The sequence below is a fragment of the Sycon ciliatum genome, unplaced genomic scaffold (genome assembly GCF_964019385.1).
Source record: "Sycon ciliatum unplaced genomic scaffold, ocSycCili1.1 SCAFFOLD_162, whole genome shotgun sequence".
Lineage (NCBI taxonomy): Eukaryota > Metazoa > Porifera > Calcarea > Leucosolenida > Sycettidae > Sycon > Sycon ciliatum.
This window is the reverse complement of record NW_027044871.1, coordinates 361,307-379,301: the sequence shown is the minus strand read 5'-3', so window position 1 is coordinate 379,301 and position 17,995 is coordinate 361,307. Positions and strand designations below refer to the sequence as shown.

Sequence of the window (17,995 nt, the reverse complement as noted above, 5' to 3'; positions counted from 1 at the left end):
TCGACTACGTAGTCGCTAGTCGTGATCGTAGGCGCACGCCGACGTGTCTGACACGTGAAACGAAAAGATTTTTTTGGCGGGTAGTCGGCAAAAATTAAGTGACGGTCCCTTTAGTCCTTCGCAGCGCCACTCCCTCCCACGCTGCTCAGTCCTGCCCCCACTCCTCACTATTACCTACACTACTGCCTGCACTACTGCCTACACTACTGCCTACACTACTGCCTACACTACTGCCTACACTACTGCCTGCACTACTGCCTGCACTACTGCCTACACTACTGTCTACACTACTGCCTGCACTTCTGCCTACACTACTGCCCAAACTACTGCCTGCACTACTGCCTACACTACTGCCTACACTACTGCCTACACTACTGCCCACACTACTGCCTGCACTACTGCCTACACTACTGCCTACACTACTGCCTACACTACTGCCTGCACTACTGCCTACACTACTGCCTACACTACTGCCTGCTCTTCTGCCTACACTACTGCCTACACTACTGCCTGCACTACTGCCTACACTACTGCCTACACTACTGCCTACACTACTGCCTACACTACTGCCTACACTTCTGCCTGCACTACTGCCTACACTACTGCCTACACTTCTGCCTGCACTACTGCCTGCACTACTGCCTACACTACTGCCTACACTACTGCCTACACTACTGCCTACACTACTGCCTACACTACTGCCTACACTTCTGCCTGCACTAATGCCTGCACCACTGCCTACACTTCTGCACGCAGTTCTCTTTACACATTTTACCCAGGCGCGTAGCACCGCCGTTGGCGGTGGTCCGGCCAGGGGGGGGGGTTCTGGGGGGGGGGGGGATCTCCCCCCGGAAATATTTTGAAATTAGGGTGCAAAATCCTGCATTCTGGGCACTTTTGGCATTGTTTTACTATTTCCAAGAAAACAACTATGGACAGCATTTAAAGCCTGTTATCTCATCCACCATTGAATAGGTGTACAAAAACTCTCAGCAAAACTAGCGAGGAAAAGAAATGCAGGCAAGAAATAATAATATGTTACAGATGGCGTACAATATGCATTGAAACAATAAGTATAATATTTATTACTGTGCATGATTCCGCTGCTGTGTACGAAAGCCAAAGCCGCGGAAATAAGACAAGAAGAGCAATCACAGGCAAACTGCTAGCTGGGTTACTTAGCTGCAAGATCAGCATCCGTGAATGTGCCAAATATTGAGCGGCTGTGATCACTGCTGGTGACATCGACGAAGGCATTGCCCAACTACACCACAGACAGTGCATCTGTCCTGTCCTTGTGCGTCTGGAGGAGCATGACTGAATTTAACCGACTCTGGCCCATTGTGGAGCGGAGATAGGTCTTGATTCTCCGCATTGCTGAGAAGGATCTCTCGCTGATGGCATTGGTAGCTGGGCTTACCAGAATCAAGCGCACCAGCTTCACAACTTCAGACAGAAGCTGCCTCTGAGAAGTGGAGTAGCCCCGCAAGAACTTCAGCACAGACCTAAACGTGACATCGTCATCAGAGGTCAGCTGCGTCTGAAGGAGGGAAAACTGGGTCAGAAGGAGGTTGGAGTCGAGATCCTCGCCGTACAACTCTGTCACTGCCTTGAACTCGTCTGTAGCGTCAACCCCTTTGGCACTCTTCAAGAGAAGGTTCTCCATCTGCGTGTATATGGCGAAGCCCTTCTGATTAAACCGGGTCTGGATGGAGGACTTGGCACTGTCAAGCACTTCATAATACAGCTGCCGATAGCGGCCTTCCGGGGAGCTGGGGTGGTATGCTGGCTCATCTCCACCTTCATACCTATGTGGACGTTTGCGTTTGCGAGGGAACTGCGGTTCAGAGACATCAAACTGGTGACTTTTTGCCACAGTAGCCTCCCAGAACATCGAAAATGAATTCTCTGTGCGCATCTTTGTGATTGTGTTCACCGTCAAACGTGCTATTTTCTGGGCTTCGGCAGCAGACATTGTTGAACTCTGGAGGGAAACAGAAAGGTTGTCACCATGTGCCAGGACAAGATGGGCCAAACTGATTCCAAAGAAGAAGTTGAAAGTCTCCATTTGAGCCTTCACTCCGATTACGCGAGCACGCACGTCGGGGTCCACACTCCCAGCCAGAACTTCATCCCACAGTTCTTGCAAGACCAGATAGTTATCCAGGATGCTTTGCAGACTCTTGCCTCGCACTGTCCAGTGGGTTGGGCACAGCACACGGAATCCTGGTGTGTTGGGCGAGATCTCAACCTTCAGGACGTCAAATCGGGCATTCCGTTTTTGCGAGTACTTAATTAACTTGCTGATCTCGCTGGTGACATCGAGGGAATCTCTGGTCAGCACAGTCGTCTTGATGGTGTCGCACATTGCCAGGTTCAGAGAGTGCCCGTAGCAGTGCACAAAAAGAGCCCTTGGCTCTTCATCTCCCAACTGCTTCGCGACACCAGATCTGTGGCCAGCCATATTTGAGGCACCGTCGTAGCATTGGCCTCGGCAACGGTTGAGTTGGAGGTTGAGTCGCAGCATGCAGTCCCGGATAGCCGCAACGATCGTATCTGCAGATATGTTGTCAATCTGGCACAAACCAACGAAATCTTCATGAGCTTCCAACTTCTGGTCAACCCACCGGAAGCACAACGCCAGCTGTTCCTTGTTAGATACGTCTGCGCACTCATCGGCCATTACGCTGAACACCTCAGCAGTATGGATGGACTTGGCCACATTCCGGAGTATGCTATGCGACATTAGCTGAAGGATTTCTTTCTGGATTTCGGGGGAGCAGTACTTATCCACACGTCGCTCCAGCCAAGCACGCAACTCGGGAGTATGTAGCTTCTGTAGTTGCAGCAGTTGCATAAAGTTCGACTCTGCATCGTCGTGGCCACGCAAGGGAAGACCTTGGCGACCCAAAAACTTCATGTTCTCTAGGATTCTCATGAACATTCGCCGATTCAGGGCTTTCTCCTTGGCATGGGCTTGACTTAGCGCCTCACCAATGTCCGGGATAGTCTGCGGTAGCACAAGCATCACCTAGACAGCGTCGATGTGACACAGCGACTTTTCGTGACGGCGGAACCCCTCCGTGGCATCTTTCCATTTTTTGAAGCCCTTAGCAATGAAGGCCGAGTCCTTCGATGGCGCTTTCAGCTTCCCTTGCTGATCAGCAAAGGAACACAAATGGCAGGTCACAGAATCCGTCGACTCGTCGTAGTGCAACCAGTTGAATTTATCGAACCAAGCTGGTTGAAACGGACGCTCAACGATCGATGTTCGCCCGAAACTTCGCTTTGGAAACGCAAAGTTCCGAGGCTGATGAGCCTCCATGGTGTCCACACAAGCAGCAATCAGAGAGGAAAAAGACACACAACTACGAGAATTCTTTGGAAAAAGTGGAACACAAAAAGCAGCGGATCAGCGAAGGCGTGCAAGCGAAAAGCGTCCGGGGATGTGCATCACACAGTGTACATGGTCGTAGGCCATACCGGTAGCCCTATATGCACGTACACTCGCATGTGTAACGCGTAGGGCTCCCTGGTGAAAGCCAGGATGTCGTACGACCCCCTACGACTCCCTGGTGTAGGCCATGCAGCCTTGCAGGGCCTTCAAAAAAACGTGGTCGGGCGAAAAAGTGGTCGTGTCATTAAGCAAGCAGTGTAGGGAAATTATTGCCACTGCCTACTGACCAGTACTTTGGCCGAGTGGTTGTGTGCTTTCCTGCCAATCGCAAGGTTCTGAGTTCAAGACCAGTGCTGACACCAGTGAGCGTGTACATTGTTAACAAATGCTGTGATGCAAGCGTAAAGCACTTTACATGCAGTTAACTGCTCTGACAACCACTGTTAACTGGCTACTCACTACACTGTGTTCATAGTGAGGGTAACATAGATGCAGCTAACGAGGTTTGCACCTTGTCAGGCATTGCTTGTGATACTAAGTTACCCTCGCTGTCACGTGCTACATCTGCCACCCTGGTATCTCAGGCATTGTGGTGGCCTTGTACAAGCAAAACTTCCTAAACTGGTTGTGTTTCTCAACACAATTGCATAGGCGGTTTGGTTGTGTATCTGCGATCTTTACTTTCTTCTGCTTATGTACTTCAAATAGGGAAGGGTGTTTTAAATAGGATCTGGGAACTACACAGCTCAATAAGACCTTTCTGCTTTCTAGGGATGACGACGCCGCCACATGAAAATACCACATGAAAAGACTACATGAAAAGACCACATTCAAAGGCGTCAGATGCCGCTTTTTTACGGATGGAGAGGAAAATTCAGATCCAACAATATAATTATGGGAAAGGTGAAAACCCACTTTCTGCATCAATGTTGCCCTGTTTTCCACACCTCGTGTTCCCAACTCACTGTGGTGTACAGCACAGTTGAAACAATTCTCTTCAAGTCAGGACTTGATCATGATACATATAGCTATCATTGCACAATCATGGTCTGAGAACTCAGTCACTGGGCCGGCCTGACTCATTATGTTGGAAATGGTGCAGTACATTTCACTGAACTTTACACAGGACTGATTCAACGGTTCTATACTTCATTGTTGAGTAATGCATGCGTAGAACTTACAGTGGTGAAGTGGATAGGAAAATTCCACAGCTGCCATCAGCAGCGTGATGCTCAGCATGGCCTGATACATTCAACAGGAAAGAACAGAAAACAGATTTTAAAACTATCCCTGTCTCTGTGCAGAAGTATTCGATTATAGGAATGGGTATCAAATCATCAAGGTTAGCATAACACACATACCTAACCAGTCATGTGTTCATTATCCACAGAGAAAATAGTTCATTTTTTCGTATAGAATCCCATGCAAACAGAAGTTCTCTTTGAGACCTGAGCAAGCCCATAGATCAAGTTATGTTGCAAGATAGTGTGAAGTAGACATTTGCACACAAGTAAACTAACACTAGCATACAGGGAGCACACATGGTGTATTGAGCACATTCAACTTTACCAGCATCATCTTGGCGAGCAGCAGTGGACTGACTGGCTTGATCAGAGTGTGACTGGCTGCCAGAAGAAACGCTCTCTGCCGAATCTGATTGAACAGCGGTGGCAGTAGCTCCGGCGGAGACCGGCTGGTCGGCTTGCACCCGACGCTTCCGGAATATGTCCGGGAAATCGGTGGCCAGCTGCAGTGTGGAGAGTAACAAATATACAAACAAGCAACAAACATGGCTCTGATATCAACATCAGCTAGTGTCAATATCATCCACACCACTGAGAGTCAAATCAATGAGAGGTACACGGCCGAGAATACATTGTGCATTGCGTAATGGTAGGTTACAGATGTTTTGTTGAATAAATGTTAGAGCAACTTGCATACATCAACAGACACACATAGGCTGAGAGGCGGGGGGGGGGGGGGGGAAGTAGAGAGAGACTGAGAGAGAGAGAGAGAGAGAGAGAGAGAGAGAGAGAGAGAGAGAGGCAGAGAGATAGATAGAGAGAGAGAGAGAGAGAGAAAGAGAGAGAGAGAGAGAGAGAGGAGAGAAAGAGAAAGAGAGAGAGAGAGAGAGAGGGAGAGAGAGAGACTGAGAGAGAGGGGCATACGCAACAGGCGATCAAACTCACCAGATCTTCATGCTGCCGTAGCACCTTGCAGACCTTTGCAAAGCGCTTGGCGTTCGGTGATTTCACTAGCAGCTGGTGGAGCTTGGTCGAGGTGTGATGGTAGTCGGTAACTGCCCAGCTGTGGACCAATGCTGCTGCAGCGCGTAGATGATTACTGTGCCCACGTGATGAAGATGATGATGTAAGGCCCAGGCAGGTGGCTAGTGCAGGCAGGTCGGACTCACCAAGGCTTTCTCGGACGGACTCAAAGGACTTTGCAGAGAGCAGTGAAGCATGGTTGACCGGCCATTCGAGAAGAAGCGGGGCATGATCATCGTAACTGTAGGTAGTTGAGAGAATATCCTGTGTCGCTACGGACGCTCGGACTTGCTCTGCATCGTACACAGCGAAATCAAACTTGTCGCTTGGCTCGCGAAGGTGCTGACGAATGGAAACAGAGCTGAGGATGCTCGTGGAGTAATTAGTGCCCGGGCTATACTGTGCAGCAAGCCTATCAAACACCTTGCGCAACAGAGCCAGCAGACAATAGCCATCTAGCGTATCTTCAACGGGCGCATGGACAACAGCGACAGCTTGGCGCAGGCTGTCCGTGACGGAGATGCAACCACGGGCTGTAGAATGGACTGGAGTCACTACCACCAGATTCTTCCAGAGCTCAGCAGGAATGCCGTGAAGCTCGTGGAAATAGGCGTACAGCTCTGTCTGCAGCCTGATAACTAGAGCAGTGGAGAAGCAGTGCTGAGTCGTGAAAGAGACTCCTGCGCACGCCGACCGAGGTGATGAATCTTTCTTGGCCAGTGGGCCGAGGCAGTTGTCAGCGGTCGGAAGACGGCTGGGTGCCAGGATCCTTTCTTTCTCCTGCAGCAACACACCTAGTTGTATTACCATCTGCAGCAGCAGAGGGCCTTGCCCTTCTGCTTCCTCGCAGCTGTTAAGCTTGTCAAGGACTTCCTGGACCTTTGCAACACCATCTTTGAAGTGGAGCATAACTTCATCGTCAAGCCCAGGTGGTGCAAATATCAGACCAATGACCTTGGAGAGCAACCAGTTGGGTCGGTTAACAATGATGTCGTCCAGCTCAGGTGATGAGAAAGAAACAATCTAGAAACAAAAACACGATATGCAAACCCATACACACAGCAACACACATAATTGTAAGCCGACGCACGATATATGCCAAAACATGGATACACACACATTCCACACGCATGCGCAGACAGGATATTAAAAAGGCCAAATACCTCCAAAATAATACAAAACAAAGCAAGTCACCCAGGCAATCCTCGACGCGTCATGACAGCACACTTCGCCTGACCCCACATTGAGTGGCAATGAGGAACTGTTAAATGAACCATCCTAAGTTTTAAAGAAATGAATGTAAGGGAAACGGGTACAGATGCCCTGGCTTGAGTTGCGCGGAAATCAGTGACGGATCCTCTCATGGACACAGATACAACCCTCAGGTGAACAGCCAAAGCAGGACTATGCAGCACACCCTTATAGAAACTCACTGTTGAAGATCAATCCATCTAAGGTGTAAAGCACAATGCACCTGTTGTCAATGATTTCTTTATCAGCCTAAAGCCAGCAATCTGTAGGTGATGTCCCCTGCTGTCAAGCCCCAGCTAGCCATATTGTGCACAGCAACACACTAAACCTGTCCCACAATTTTCACTTCACCTTGAAGTTTCCAGCAGCCTCACACTTACTAGTATCGGCAAGAGTACATAACCCCCCAGAGTGTGCAACGCCTGATCCAGCTCTGCATAGGGTCTTGGTCGAGCGTAATCGGATCTTTGCGTCATAATACCGTACACATCTGAGGGGAACCCGGGGAGTCGCGGGTACTCTCGTATCAAAAACAATGGTGCCCTGCCTCGAGACCGGCCTTGCGCTGCTGTCGAGTGTACGCATGACATCAGAAGATCCGATTCCGCTCGACCAAGACCCTATGCAGAGCTGGATCGGCAATGCACACTCTGGGGGTTATGTACTCTTGGTATCGGTGAAAAACTGGTCTAGCACTGAATGATAGATAATAAACTACAGCTAATGGCAGGATGGGCATCGTAATGTTCTAGATATGGGCTGTAAAAGAAGTAGGAACAAATCAAACCGGTTGCATCTTTCCCTAAAACCAACGAATAAGAAGGGTCGTAGGGAAATTTTATTTTTGTCCCTGAGACGAGCATCATTCGTTGGAGTTGTGGAGGGGGGGGGGCAAAAATCGCAAGTCGACCGACACTACAGTCAATTCCTCGGAAACTGTCTCGCTGGCTAAAGTTCGATCTGGGCCGAATTGAGGATCAAAAACCCACTTTAAATCTCAAGAATCTCATTCTGGGTTTGGGATTTGCTTCTCCACATATTTTGCCATGGCATACCGGTGCAAATTTTATAAACCTGGCCGAATGTCTACTATGTGAGGGGGACACCAAAAAGGTAGGGTGCCAGTTTCCAATAAATCGGGAAAAAAATCACAAGTCGACTGATACTATACATATGTACATGACTACATATACATGCATGCAATTTTCATCATCCAGCAGAGCAAGCTGTGTTTGTTTCATAGGGACTGGAGGGTGTGCGAGTTAGAAATGAGCGATGTTCATTTCAGGGACGATAAAACACTTTTGCGACGACCCCTTAGAAATGTACATGACGTAGATGACATACATCATAACATGAAATACATCTACTGCAAGAAAATTGAAATTACTCAATCTGCAGAGTATGTACATACCAGACCATACGCATTGAGGATCTTGCGATATCGACGGATTTGTGCGGTGTTGATGCTGTCTTCATCGTCATCATACTCTACGTGGCTAGCAGCACAAAGCTGTCGAGAGAACTCCCGACTTGTTGAGAATGGCTCTTGGATGTTGTCATGCAGTTGTGCCAATATTTCCTCTGCCTGCCCGAGCACTTTGGGTTGCTTGCGAGATTTCTGAACATGCACATCAACAAAGTGGGTAAAGTACTCTCTGTTCACAAACATGATTAAACATTTTATCGTTAATGATGTATGTATACGTCACTGAGAACGAACACAATCCACTAATGACGTACTTCCTCCGTAAGCAAAACTTCATTGCATATTTACAGTTCAGTCTAAAGCATTCTATGGCTACAAACACACTTTGAAAAGTGGAAAACACAGCAGCATTTGAAAGATGTATATAATCATACACGGTCTGGAGGGCTTGATGGCTGAATCATGGCTGGGAGCGAGGGCATGATTCAGCCAGCAAGCCCGACAGACCGTGTATGATTGGATTTCTTACTTGACCCATGCGCACGCACGGAACGTAGCCTACTCAAACATTGAAACAAGCCAAAGACTAGATGTCACACACTGAAACGTTTTAGAGTAGGATGCATGTTTTTCAGCTCCCGTTTTTGTATCGTGTTTAGGTTACTTTTGGGGTCTCTGACCCGGATTTTTTGTTGCAAGCATGTCTGCAAACAGGGATTCCACGACCATGGCCGCAGTAGAGAGCGATGAGCACGAACAGCCGTGCGATGTCCCAGATAATCGTTTCCCCCGGTCGAACTGCTGCCGCGATTTCCACAACGCTCCGGCGGCGATAATGGATATGCTTGATGTCGAAAGAAGTGCTGCTGCAGACCGTGAGAAAAGGCTGATAAGCCATATCGACCAGCTATCTAGGACCGTTCAGGAGCTATCCAGATCAAGCGCACCGAACATTCCAAGTTCAGGAAGTTCCGCCATTACGGTTGGAGATTCTCAGGCTCAGAGCAAGTCGCAAAGAAAGAGGCGCCATGCTACTAACTGCCCAACCGTTGAGTCCGAAACCAACCCGAATACCGTAGTAGATCTACAACTGACTTCATCTGGTCCGGCCCAGCAGGATGCTGCGGCCACTTGTCACATTCCAGTCGAGAGCGGACCTACCGTACCAGGACATGACCTCAGTGACCTGGATCATCACCAACGCGTGGGTGTCACGTCGAACGTTCAAACTACTAGTAATTCGAACTCCAAGACTAAGACCAACATTCAAACTTCAGCTAATGCAGCCAGTGCAGTCAGTGAGGCCAATTTGCCAGACGTCGATGACGACAGTGAAGATGCTGCCTGGCGTTTGGTGACAGCCAGGAAACCTGTCAAGAAAAGTGTTGTGTTTGTTGGCAATCTGCTGCGCGATGCCTCACCGGAGCAGCTAGCACGCTTCGTGGAGTGTCGCTCGTCGGAGTTGAAGACTCCCCCTATTAAAATTCTCGACTGTAAAGTTTTTCAGAAGCAGAAGTCGTTGTCTGCGAGACTGGTAGTCCACGCATCGTGCAGCAAGACGCTGCTGGATCGTCGCTTCTGGCCCAGACCACTCTATTCCAGACAGTGGAATTTCGACAAGTACTCTGCCTCTGATGTCAGTGATGATACCACAGAAACCACAACATGTGACGACACGCAAGCAAACTCGGCATCCCTTTCGGAAGTGGAAACAAATGTGCACGCGCCCTCAGTCAGCGATGGCTCTGAAATCAACCATGCCTGCTGATGACCATGCTGCACACTGCCTTCTTGAATGTATGTAGTATCAGGCGCAAGACAGCCGAAGTGCAAAAGTTCTTGTCAAACAGAGGCATTCATGTCTTTGGTATGGCTGAGACTTGGCTCACTCCAGATATCTTGGACAGTGAACTTACTATCCCACATTTCAAGCTACATCGGAAGGATAGATTGCAGCAACATGGTGGTGGTGTTGGGATATACTGCCATGAATCTGTTCTTGCGCGAAGACGCACTGACTTGGAGACTGACTTAGAGCTGCTGTGGATAGAAGTTAGCGTTTCCGGTGGCATAGTGCTGGTTGGATGCTGTTATCGTCCACCAGACAAACCTGTAGCATTCTGGACCTCCCTGGAGTCCAGCCTAGACGCATCAGTTCATGCACCAGGAAAGAAGGTTCTGGCAACTGTCATGCTGGGTGATTTCAACGTTGATATGAAAATGAACCAGTCACCCATGGCCATACGAGTAACTGACTTGTTTAACAAATTTGGTATGACAAATTATGTGTCTTCACCAACACGTGCCACCACCCTTACTGAGTCAATCATTGATCTCTTCCTATCAACTTCCCCGCTGACGGGACCTTGTGACATAGTCTTTAGTATGTAGGGAGGGCCATAGCATTGACCCAAGAGTGGATGGTGTGCCATTGTCTGCTTTACTGGCAGTTGGTGGAATCAGTAAGGTCTGGTCTGGATGTCTGCTGCCCCGACCCATCTGGCCAGGCTCGACCGCATTCAGCAGAAGGCAATGGCCATCATAGGACCAGATGTGTTCCTCCAGAGTCTGGCTGCACGACGCACTCTCTCTATCTCTGGGCTGTGCTACATGTACAAGCTTCAGTGCATCGAAAGCCCACAACAGCTGACCAACATTGTCCCATCAGCTGCACCCACTGTGGCTCGTCCGCGAACCCGACACACACATCCGGTGACCCATCCTCACGAGCTCCTCAATACTCTACCACCAGCTGCACCGGAGTACATCAGGCGGTCCTTCCCGTTTGCCCACATCAGTTTGTGGAATCAACTGCCACCCTCTCTGTTCCAGCCACCAATGTCCCTGCAACGGCTGCACTGCTTCAGGGCAGCTGCATGGAAGCACTTGCTACACACTGACTAGCTGTGGGCTACAGACACCCTCTGAAAGCCACAGCTGCACAAACCTGCGACGAAGTTGCCAGCCACTCTGGTCTAGATTCACCCTGCCGTATCACTCGAGAGCTACCCACACATCTCTCAATCTCCCCCTTTTTCCGCTATTATTATTGTTATTCCCTTCTTGTGTTGTCTTGTTTTTTATTTCATTTTTTTGTCTTAAGTCACTTTCTTATGTTGGCTCATTATAAACTTATGATTAATTTTGATGCATACATGGCACTGTGACGCCGAGACCCATGGTCGGCAGAGTCCATGTATTTCATCAGCACAGCTATTAAAGGGGAAGTTAAGGCTAAAATCAAATTTTTCACCAGTTGTAGTCTTCGGGGTGCTGAGTCGAATGGTCTTCGTCCGAGAAAGCTGAGACGCTCCCTTCCTACTTTAATCCCAATCGAACTCGCGCACTTCCACCGCAACTGGGTGACTGCACCCTACTAGAATGGGATTTGTATGCAAAATGTCACTAAAAGTAAAAGCGCCGTTTTTCGTTCTTATAAAAGCACGGATGACCGCGATTGGCCCATAATTATGTTGTAGTCTTTTGGACGCTGAGTCGACTTATTTTGGTCCGAAAAGGCTGAGATGCAGCGTTCCTCCATTATTCCCAATCGTACATGGTTGAACAAGCGGTCACGTGCTCCTGGGTGCCCAAATCACCTGGTCAATACTCCAGCAGGCGACAACTTTCGTACCAAGGTTCAACTCGAGTTCAACTCGAGTGACAGGACTGCACCCAAAAAAAGGTCAAACAGGCTAGTAAGTTGTACCCTGCAGGCACGGTGACCAGGTGACTGGTGTACGCAGGAGCACGTGACCGCTTGTTCAACCATGTTCGATTGGGGATAAAGGAGGAGCGCTCCATCGCAGCCTTTTTGGACCAAAACCAGTCGACTCAGCGTCCAAAAGACTACAACATATTGGCCAATTGTGATCATCCGTGCTTTCATAAGAACGAAATGGCGCTTTTAGTGATAATTATTTTGCATACAAATCCCCATCTAGTAGGGGGCAGTCACCCAGTTTTGGTGGAAGTGCGCGAGTTCGATTGGGATTAAAGTGGGAAGGGAGTGTCTCAGCTTCCTCGGACCACGACCATTCGACTCAGCACCCCGAAGACTACACTGACTGGTGAAATTTTGATTTTAGCCTTAACATCCCCTTTAGGGTGGCTCACACCCTCTGCGCGCGCATCGTTTGAAAAGTGTAGATTTTCAGTAAATTTTTCGGTAGTGATGATTTTTGTGCGATCAATCGTTGTAGGAAACGTCTTCTCTCTTTTCTGCAATTCTGGCGACCTAGCTAGAACCTGCTGCTAGTGTCCCTCTTCACTCGTTCTTTCTATGAAAGGGGAAGGCAGCACTCGCAGAAGATTTTCCAAGAATGCAATGTCGACTGGTGCTCGTACTATAAGAAGGAAGAAATCAAAGTCCGCTCTTGAATCATGCCTGAGTCTTAAAAAATTATTTCTGAATACGCTTGTGTAGATTTCCTGCCAGTGCCACTGACATTTTGCGACCTTCAAATATAACTTGCTCGATCATCTCCCGCACTGACTGGCAAATTCGTCAGGTAGCTGTGGATGGATCGATTCAGGGAGATCGAAGGTAAATACATCGAAGCACTTCAAACACGTTTCAAGACGCACTTCAAATTTTGTAATTGTGTCTTGAAAATTGTTCAGAACAATTCGTACTTCAATACGCTGTTGAATTGTATCCTCTGCTTGGGAGTCTCGACTGTTTTATTGCTGGATGGCTTTCCTCAACACCGTTCACTGTACATGTATCGCGGAACGCAGATTGGATGGCATTGGAGGTGAATTTAATAATTTGTGACTGTGTCATCAACCAAGTGAGGACATCAAAATATCAACAGGGACGCTCCGAAAATCACAAACGCTGCGAAAGAGATATGAAATGGTCTTACACACTGGTGGGTATTCCACATTCATTGTGTCATATCTTTAGACTGTCCGAAAGTTTGTCGTGCCGTGCAACTTTCACAGACTAATCCGATAATTGGCATGTGGCCCTATTGGCACGCACTCATGCGTATGCCGCTGAGTCTATAATGTGCACGCACATGTGTGTATACATATACAATTAATTTTATTACGTATGCAATATTAGGCAATCTACATGTACATATATATGTGTGTGCACTCACTCCTATGACATAGAACGACAGTGCAGGCTATGTAAAGTCGCACGAATGTGTGTCACCCGGGTGTGTACATGCATGCTCTCCTGTGGGCGTTTTGTGTGCGCGCCTGGCGTGGCATAACGCCGTTCAATATGACTAGTGTTGAACCGTGGTTATTTGCCCCCACCCCCTCTTTTTTCTGTATGCGTTGGATATGCAACTTATGACATAAACTCGGTTGTTGAAAACGAATGCCATGCACCACAATGGATTGACAAGAATATAATACAAGTAGCACTGTAAAAGCGCTGGTAATACTCATGTTGCAGCCATGGCAGTTGTGATTAGCTTTCCAAGTCAAGCCTGCTGCAGAAATTATTGCACTCTGAGTCTGACCAGCTGGAGTGGCCCAGGACTGCCGGTTGTGGAGAACAGGAGTGATGCTTGTATATACGCTTGTACAAGTATTTACATGATGTACTTCGAAGTAACGTTAGGTGTATTACTTGTGTGTTCTTCTGCCTGTGCGCGTGTACATGTGCTGGTCAGTGTGGAACCACCATCCATATCAGATCATACAGCTGCTATCAGTCTCAGCAGCTTATATCTGGCAAATAGGGTTTAGTGGCTCGATTTGGCTTACTGTGTTCAACAGAGTGGCATTGCACACAGCTACTTGATGTTATACAGTGTAGTAGCATCTTGGAAATTATATATTTTTGATAGTTAGGTTCGGTAGAAACTTCGCCAGTGTGGCTCTTAGCTTCATTACCACGGAGACTAAGCATTCAAGTAATGCACAAAGAACAGTGGCTAGATGTGAAGTGAAAAGCCATTGGACAATACCCAGTGGAATACGCATTTAGTATAGATGTATTGCTTGCTATGTTGGCAGCAAACACTGTATAATATAATAATTACATTACCAGTAGAAAGTGCCCAATGTGCATTGCTTCAGCACTATGTTTTGTACAAAGCAGTCAACAAATTCCACATCACTATCGGCTTCATGTTGGAGAAAGTTGTGAAAAACATTAGAGCATACATGTGAACTCAATACACATACTCAGCTACATGTGTGGCATTTAGTATGTGGGCGACTTCAAAAGTTCTATTTTGGTAGTTTGCTTTCCGTAGAAGCTGTCTAACTTGATCCAAAGCTCTACTACTATGTTCCGAAGATGTTGTAATCAAGTAAAAATGGTCATCTTCTAGCAGAATTCTACCCACTTCTACAGCTAATGCTGATATTTAGCAAGTATACTACTGTCCTGATGTTCGACATCAAGAAAAATGTGGTAACTACCAGTGCTACGGCCAAAAAGGTGGTTTTCCGGCATTTTTTGGCCTAAATTGGCATATTGTGAGTATGCTATGTTTGGCCCCTCCCCCGAGTGAAACCGGCAGGTAAAACGTGATAAAAATTTGTCTCCGTACACAAGATATCCAACGGAACAAAGTACAATCGTTTGTAGGCACGTTTCAAACCCAAAAAAATTGGACCCGAGGGGTAGGAGCCACCTTAACTGGCATTGTGGATAGCGCCTACCCAGTCCAATGTCCTTTTTGTCTTTCAACATGATTTGTAGGTTTGTCTTCTCTTTAAAAAGAAAAAGGTTAAGTTCTGTTGCTCTGGCCTGGCGCGAATGACTAGATGCTACTTGTTGCGATCAAATATATCGCTCAAACCGTTTTCCGGAAAAAATTTCTTAAGGAGAATCAAGGATAGAGATTGCCCGACTTACATGTACATCGTTCTTTACAGAGATAGTGTCGGGTTGGAGATCTAGTAGTAGATACTTGACTACTTCCAGATGTCCATTCCCGGCAGCGCAATGTACAGGAAGGTCACCGTTCTGTGTACAGGTAACACACATGACCAGACATTCCTATGCGTTATCCATCAGAAAAGTACTTATATTGGGTATAATGCACAATCCACTACGAAGCGAGGCAGTCTCACGCACAACATTGTGATAAGTCAATTGACAAACTGGTTACAAGCTAGTGCTGGAAACCCCCAATACATGCTTTTGTGCTGGGCACGAGATTGGTTAGTTAGCATACTGTTTGAGCCAAAGTAATGTTGCAATATTCCTCTTGTGGTTTGAGGGGCATATGATGGGTGCAAGTATACAATACTAAGAACACTTTTGAATCAAATTAGAGGCCACATGCCACGTACTGCTCTTTTCTCTCCGAAACTCAACACTTGCAAGCCAGATATGCTTTGTGCAGCCATCAGTGCCGGGAAGCAGAGTCACCAATATTCACAGGTACTTTTGCAGCAAATAATCGGTTTGGTAGCTGTTTCAGCCTGATACATCCCAGCAATTGACATAATTTTATCAAGCACAGTAGTCCTCATTGGCAAGAAGAGTGTTGTAGGAGTAACAGACTACAGAAAGGAGAGTCAATGATAGAGATTGCTTTAACTTACCCTGCCCTTCACAGAGATCATGTGGGGTTGGAGATCTAGTAGATACTCGACGACTTCCAGATGTCCATTCCCGGCAGCGCAATGAACAGGAGTGCCACCGTTCTGTGTACAGGTAACACACATAACCAGACATTCCTATGCGTTATCCATCAGAAAAGTACTTATATTGGGTATAATGCACAATCCGCTACGAAGCGAGGCAGTGTCACGCACAACATTGTGATAAGTCAATTGACAAACTGGTTACAAGCTAGTGCTGGAAACCCCCAATACATGCTTTAGTGCTGGGCGCGAGATTGGTTAGTTAGCATACTGTTTGAGCCAAAGTAATGTTGCAATATTCCTCTTGTGGTTTGAGGGGCATATGATGGGTGCAAGTATACAATACTAAGAACACTTTTGAATCAAATTAGAGGCCACATGCCCCGTACTGCTCTTTTCTCTCCGAAACTCAACACTTGCAAGTCAGATATGCTTTGTGCAGCCATTAGTGCCGGGAAGCAGAGTTACCAATATTCACAGGTACTTTTGCAGCAAATAATTGGTTTGGTAGCTGTTTCAGCCTGATACTTCCCAGCAATTGACATAATTTTATCAAGCACAGTAGTCCTCATTGGCAAGAAGAGTGTTGTAGGAGTAATAGACTACAGCAAGGAGAGTTAATGATAGAGATTGCTTTAACTTACCCTGCCCTTCACAGAGATCATGTCGGGTTGGAGATCTAGTAGATACTTGACTACTTCCAGATGTCCTTTCCCGGCAGCACAATGTACAGGAGTGCCACCGTTCTGTGTACAGGTAACACACATGACCAGACATTCCTATGCGTTATCCATCAGAAAAGTACTTATATTGGGTATAATGCACAATCCACTACGAAGCGAGGCAGTGTCACGCACAACATTGTGATAAGTCAATTGACAAACTGGTTACAAGCTAGTGCTGGAAACCCCCAATACATGCTTTAGTGCTGGGCACGAGATTGGTTAGTAAGCATACTGTTTGAGCCAAAGTAATGTTGCAATATTCCTCTTGTGGTTTGAGGGGCATATGATGGGTGCAAGTATACAATACTAAGAACACTTTTGAATCAAATTAGAGGCCACATGCCACGTACTGCTCTTTTCTCTCCGAAACTCAACACTTGCAAGCCAGATATGCTTTGTGCAGCCATCAGTGCCGGGAAGTAGAGTCACCAATACTCACAGGTCTTTTGTAGCAAATAATCGGTTTGGTAGCTGTTTCAGCCTGATACTTCCCAGCAATTGACATAATTATATCAAGCACAGTAGTCCTCATTGGCAAGAAGAGTGTTGTAGGAGTAACAGACTACAGCAAGGAGAGTTAATGATAAAGATTGCTTTAACTTACCCTGCCCTTCACAGAGATCATGTCGGGTTGGAGATCTAGTAGATGCTTGACTACTTCCAGATGTCCTTTCCGAGCAGCGCAATGTACAGGTGTTCTACCGTTCTGTGTACAGGTAACACACATGACCAGACATTCCTATGCGTTATCCATCAGAAAAGTACTTATATTGGGTATAATGCACAATCCACTACGAAGCGAGGCAGTCTCACGCACAACATTGTGATAAGTCAATTGACAAACTGGTTACAAGCTAGTGCTGGAAACCCCCAATACATGCTTTAGTGCTGGGCGCGAGATTGGTTAGTTAGCATACTTTTTGAGCCAAAGTAATGTTGCAGTATTCCTCTTGTGGTTTGAGGGGCATATGATGGGCGAAGTATACAATACTAAGAACACTTTTGAATCAAATTAGAGGCCACATGCCACGTACTGCTCTTTTCTCTCCGAAACTCAACACTTGCAAGCCAGATATGCTTTGTGCAGCCATCAGTGCCGAGTGCATACAAATCCCCATCTAGTAGGGCACAGTCACCCAGTTTCGGTGGAAGTGCGGGAGTTGGATTGGGATTAAAACGGGAAGGGAGTGTCTCAGCTTCCTCGGACCACGACCATTCAAAATAATAAATTCTACTACTACTACTACTACCATTCGAATCAGCACCCCGAAGACTACAATTGGTGAAATTTTGATTTCAGCCTTAAGGTGGCAGACTACCCAAAAATTCGCTGAAAAATCGAATTTGTAAATTCACATTG

At 47.1% G+C, this 17,995-nt stretch overlaps 1 protein-coding gene across 3 annotated transcripts in view; it reads right to left on the bottom strand.

Annotated features, from left to right (window-relative positions):
- The window catches only part of LOC135830684 (uncharacterized), a 227,691-nt gene that overhangs the window by 12,798 nt on the left and 196,898 nt on the right, over window positions 1–17,995 (bottom strand). For all 3 annotated transcript variants that reach the window (XR_010556090.1, XM_065342909.1, XM_065342910.1), the window contains exons 20-27: window positions 17,240–17,341; window positions 16,555–16,656; window positions 15,869–15,970; window positions 15,174–15,284; window positions 8,330–8,536; window positions 5,587–6,687; window positions 4,967–5,144; window positions 4,579–4,639 (exon numbers count right to left, since the gene is read on the bottom strand). Coding sequence is in view for 2 of the 3 variants with exons in the window: in XM_065342909.1 (XP_065198981.1) it covers window positions 4,579–4,639; window positions 4,967–5,144; window positions 5,587–6,687; window positions 8,330–8,536; window positions 15,174–15,284; window positions 15,869–15,970; window positions 16,555–16,656; window positions 17,240–17,341 (1,964 nt within the window). In the remaining variant the exon portion in view is untranslated. The remainder of the gene's footprint in view (window positions 1–4,578; window positions 4,640–4,966; window positions 5,145–5,586; window positions 6,688–8,329; window positions 8,537–15,173; window positions 15,285–15,868; window positions 15,971–16,554; window positions 16,657–17,239; window positions 17,342–17,995) is intronic.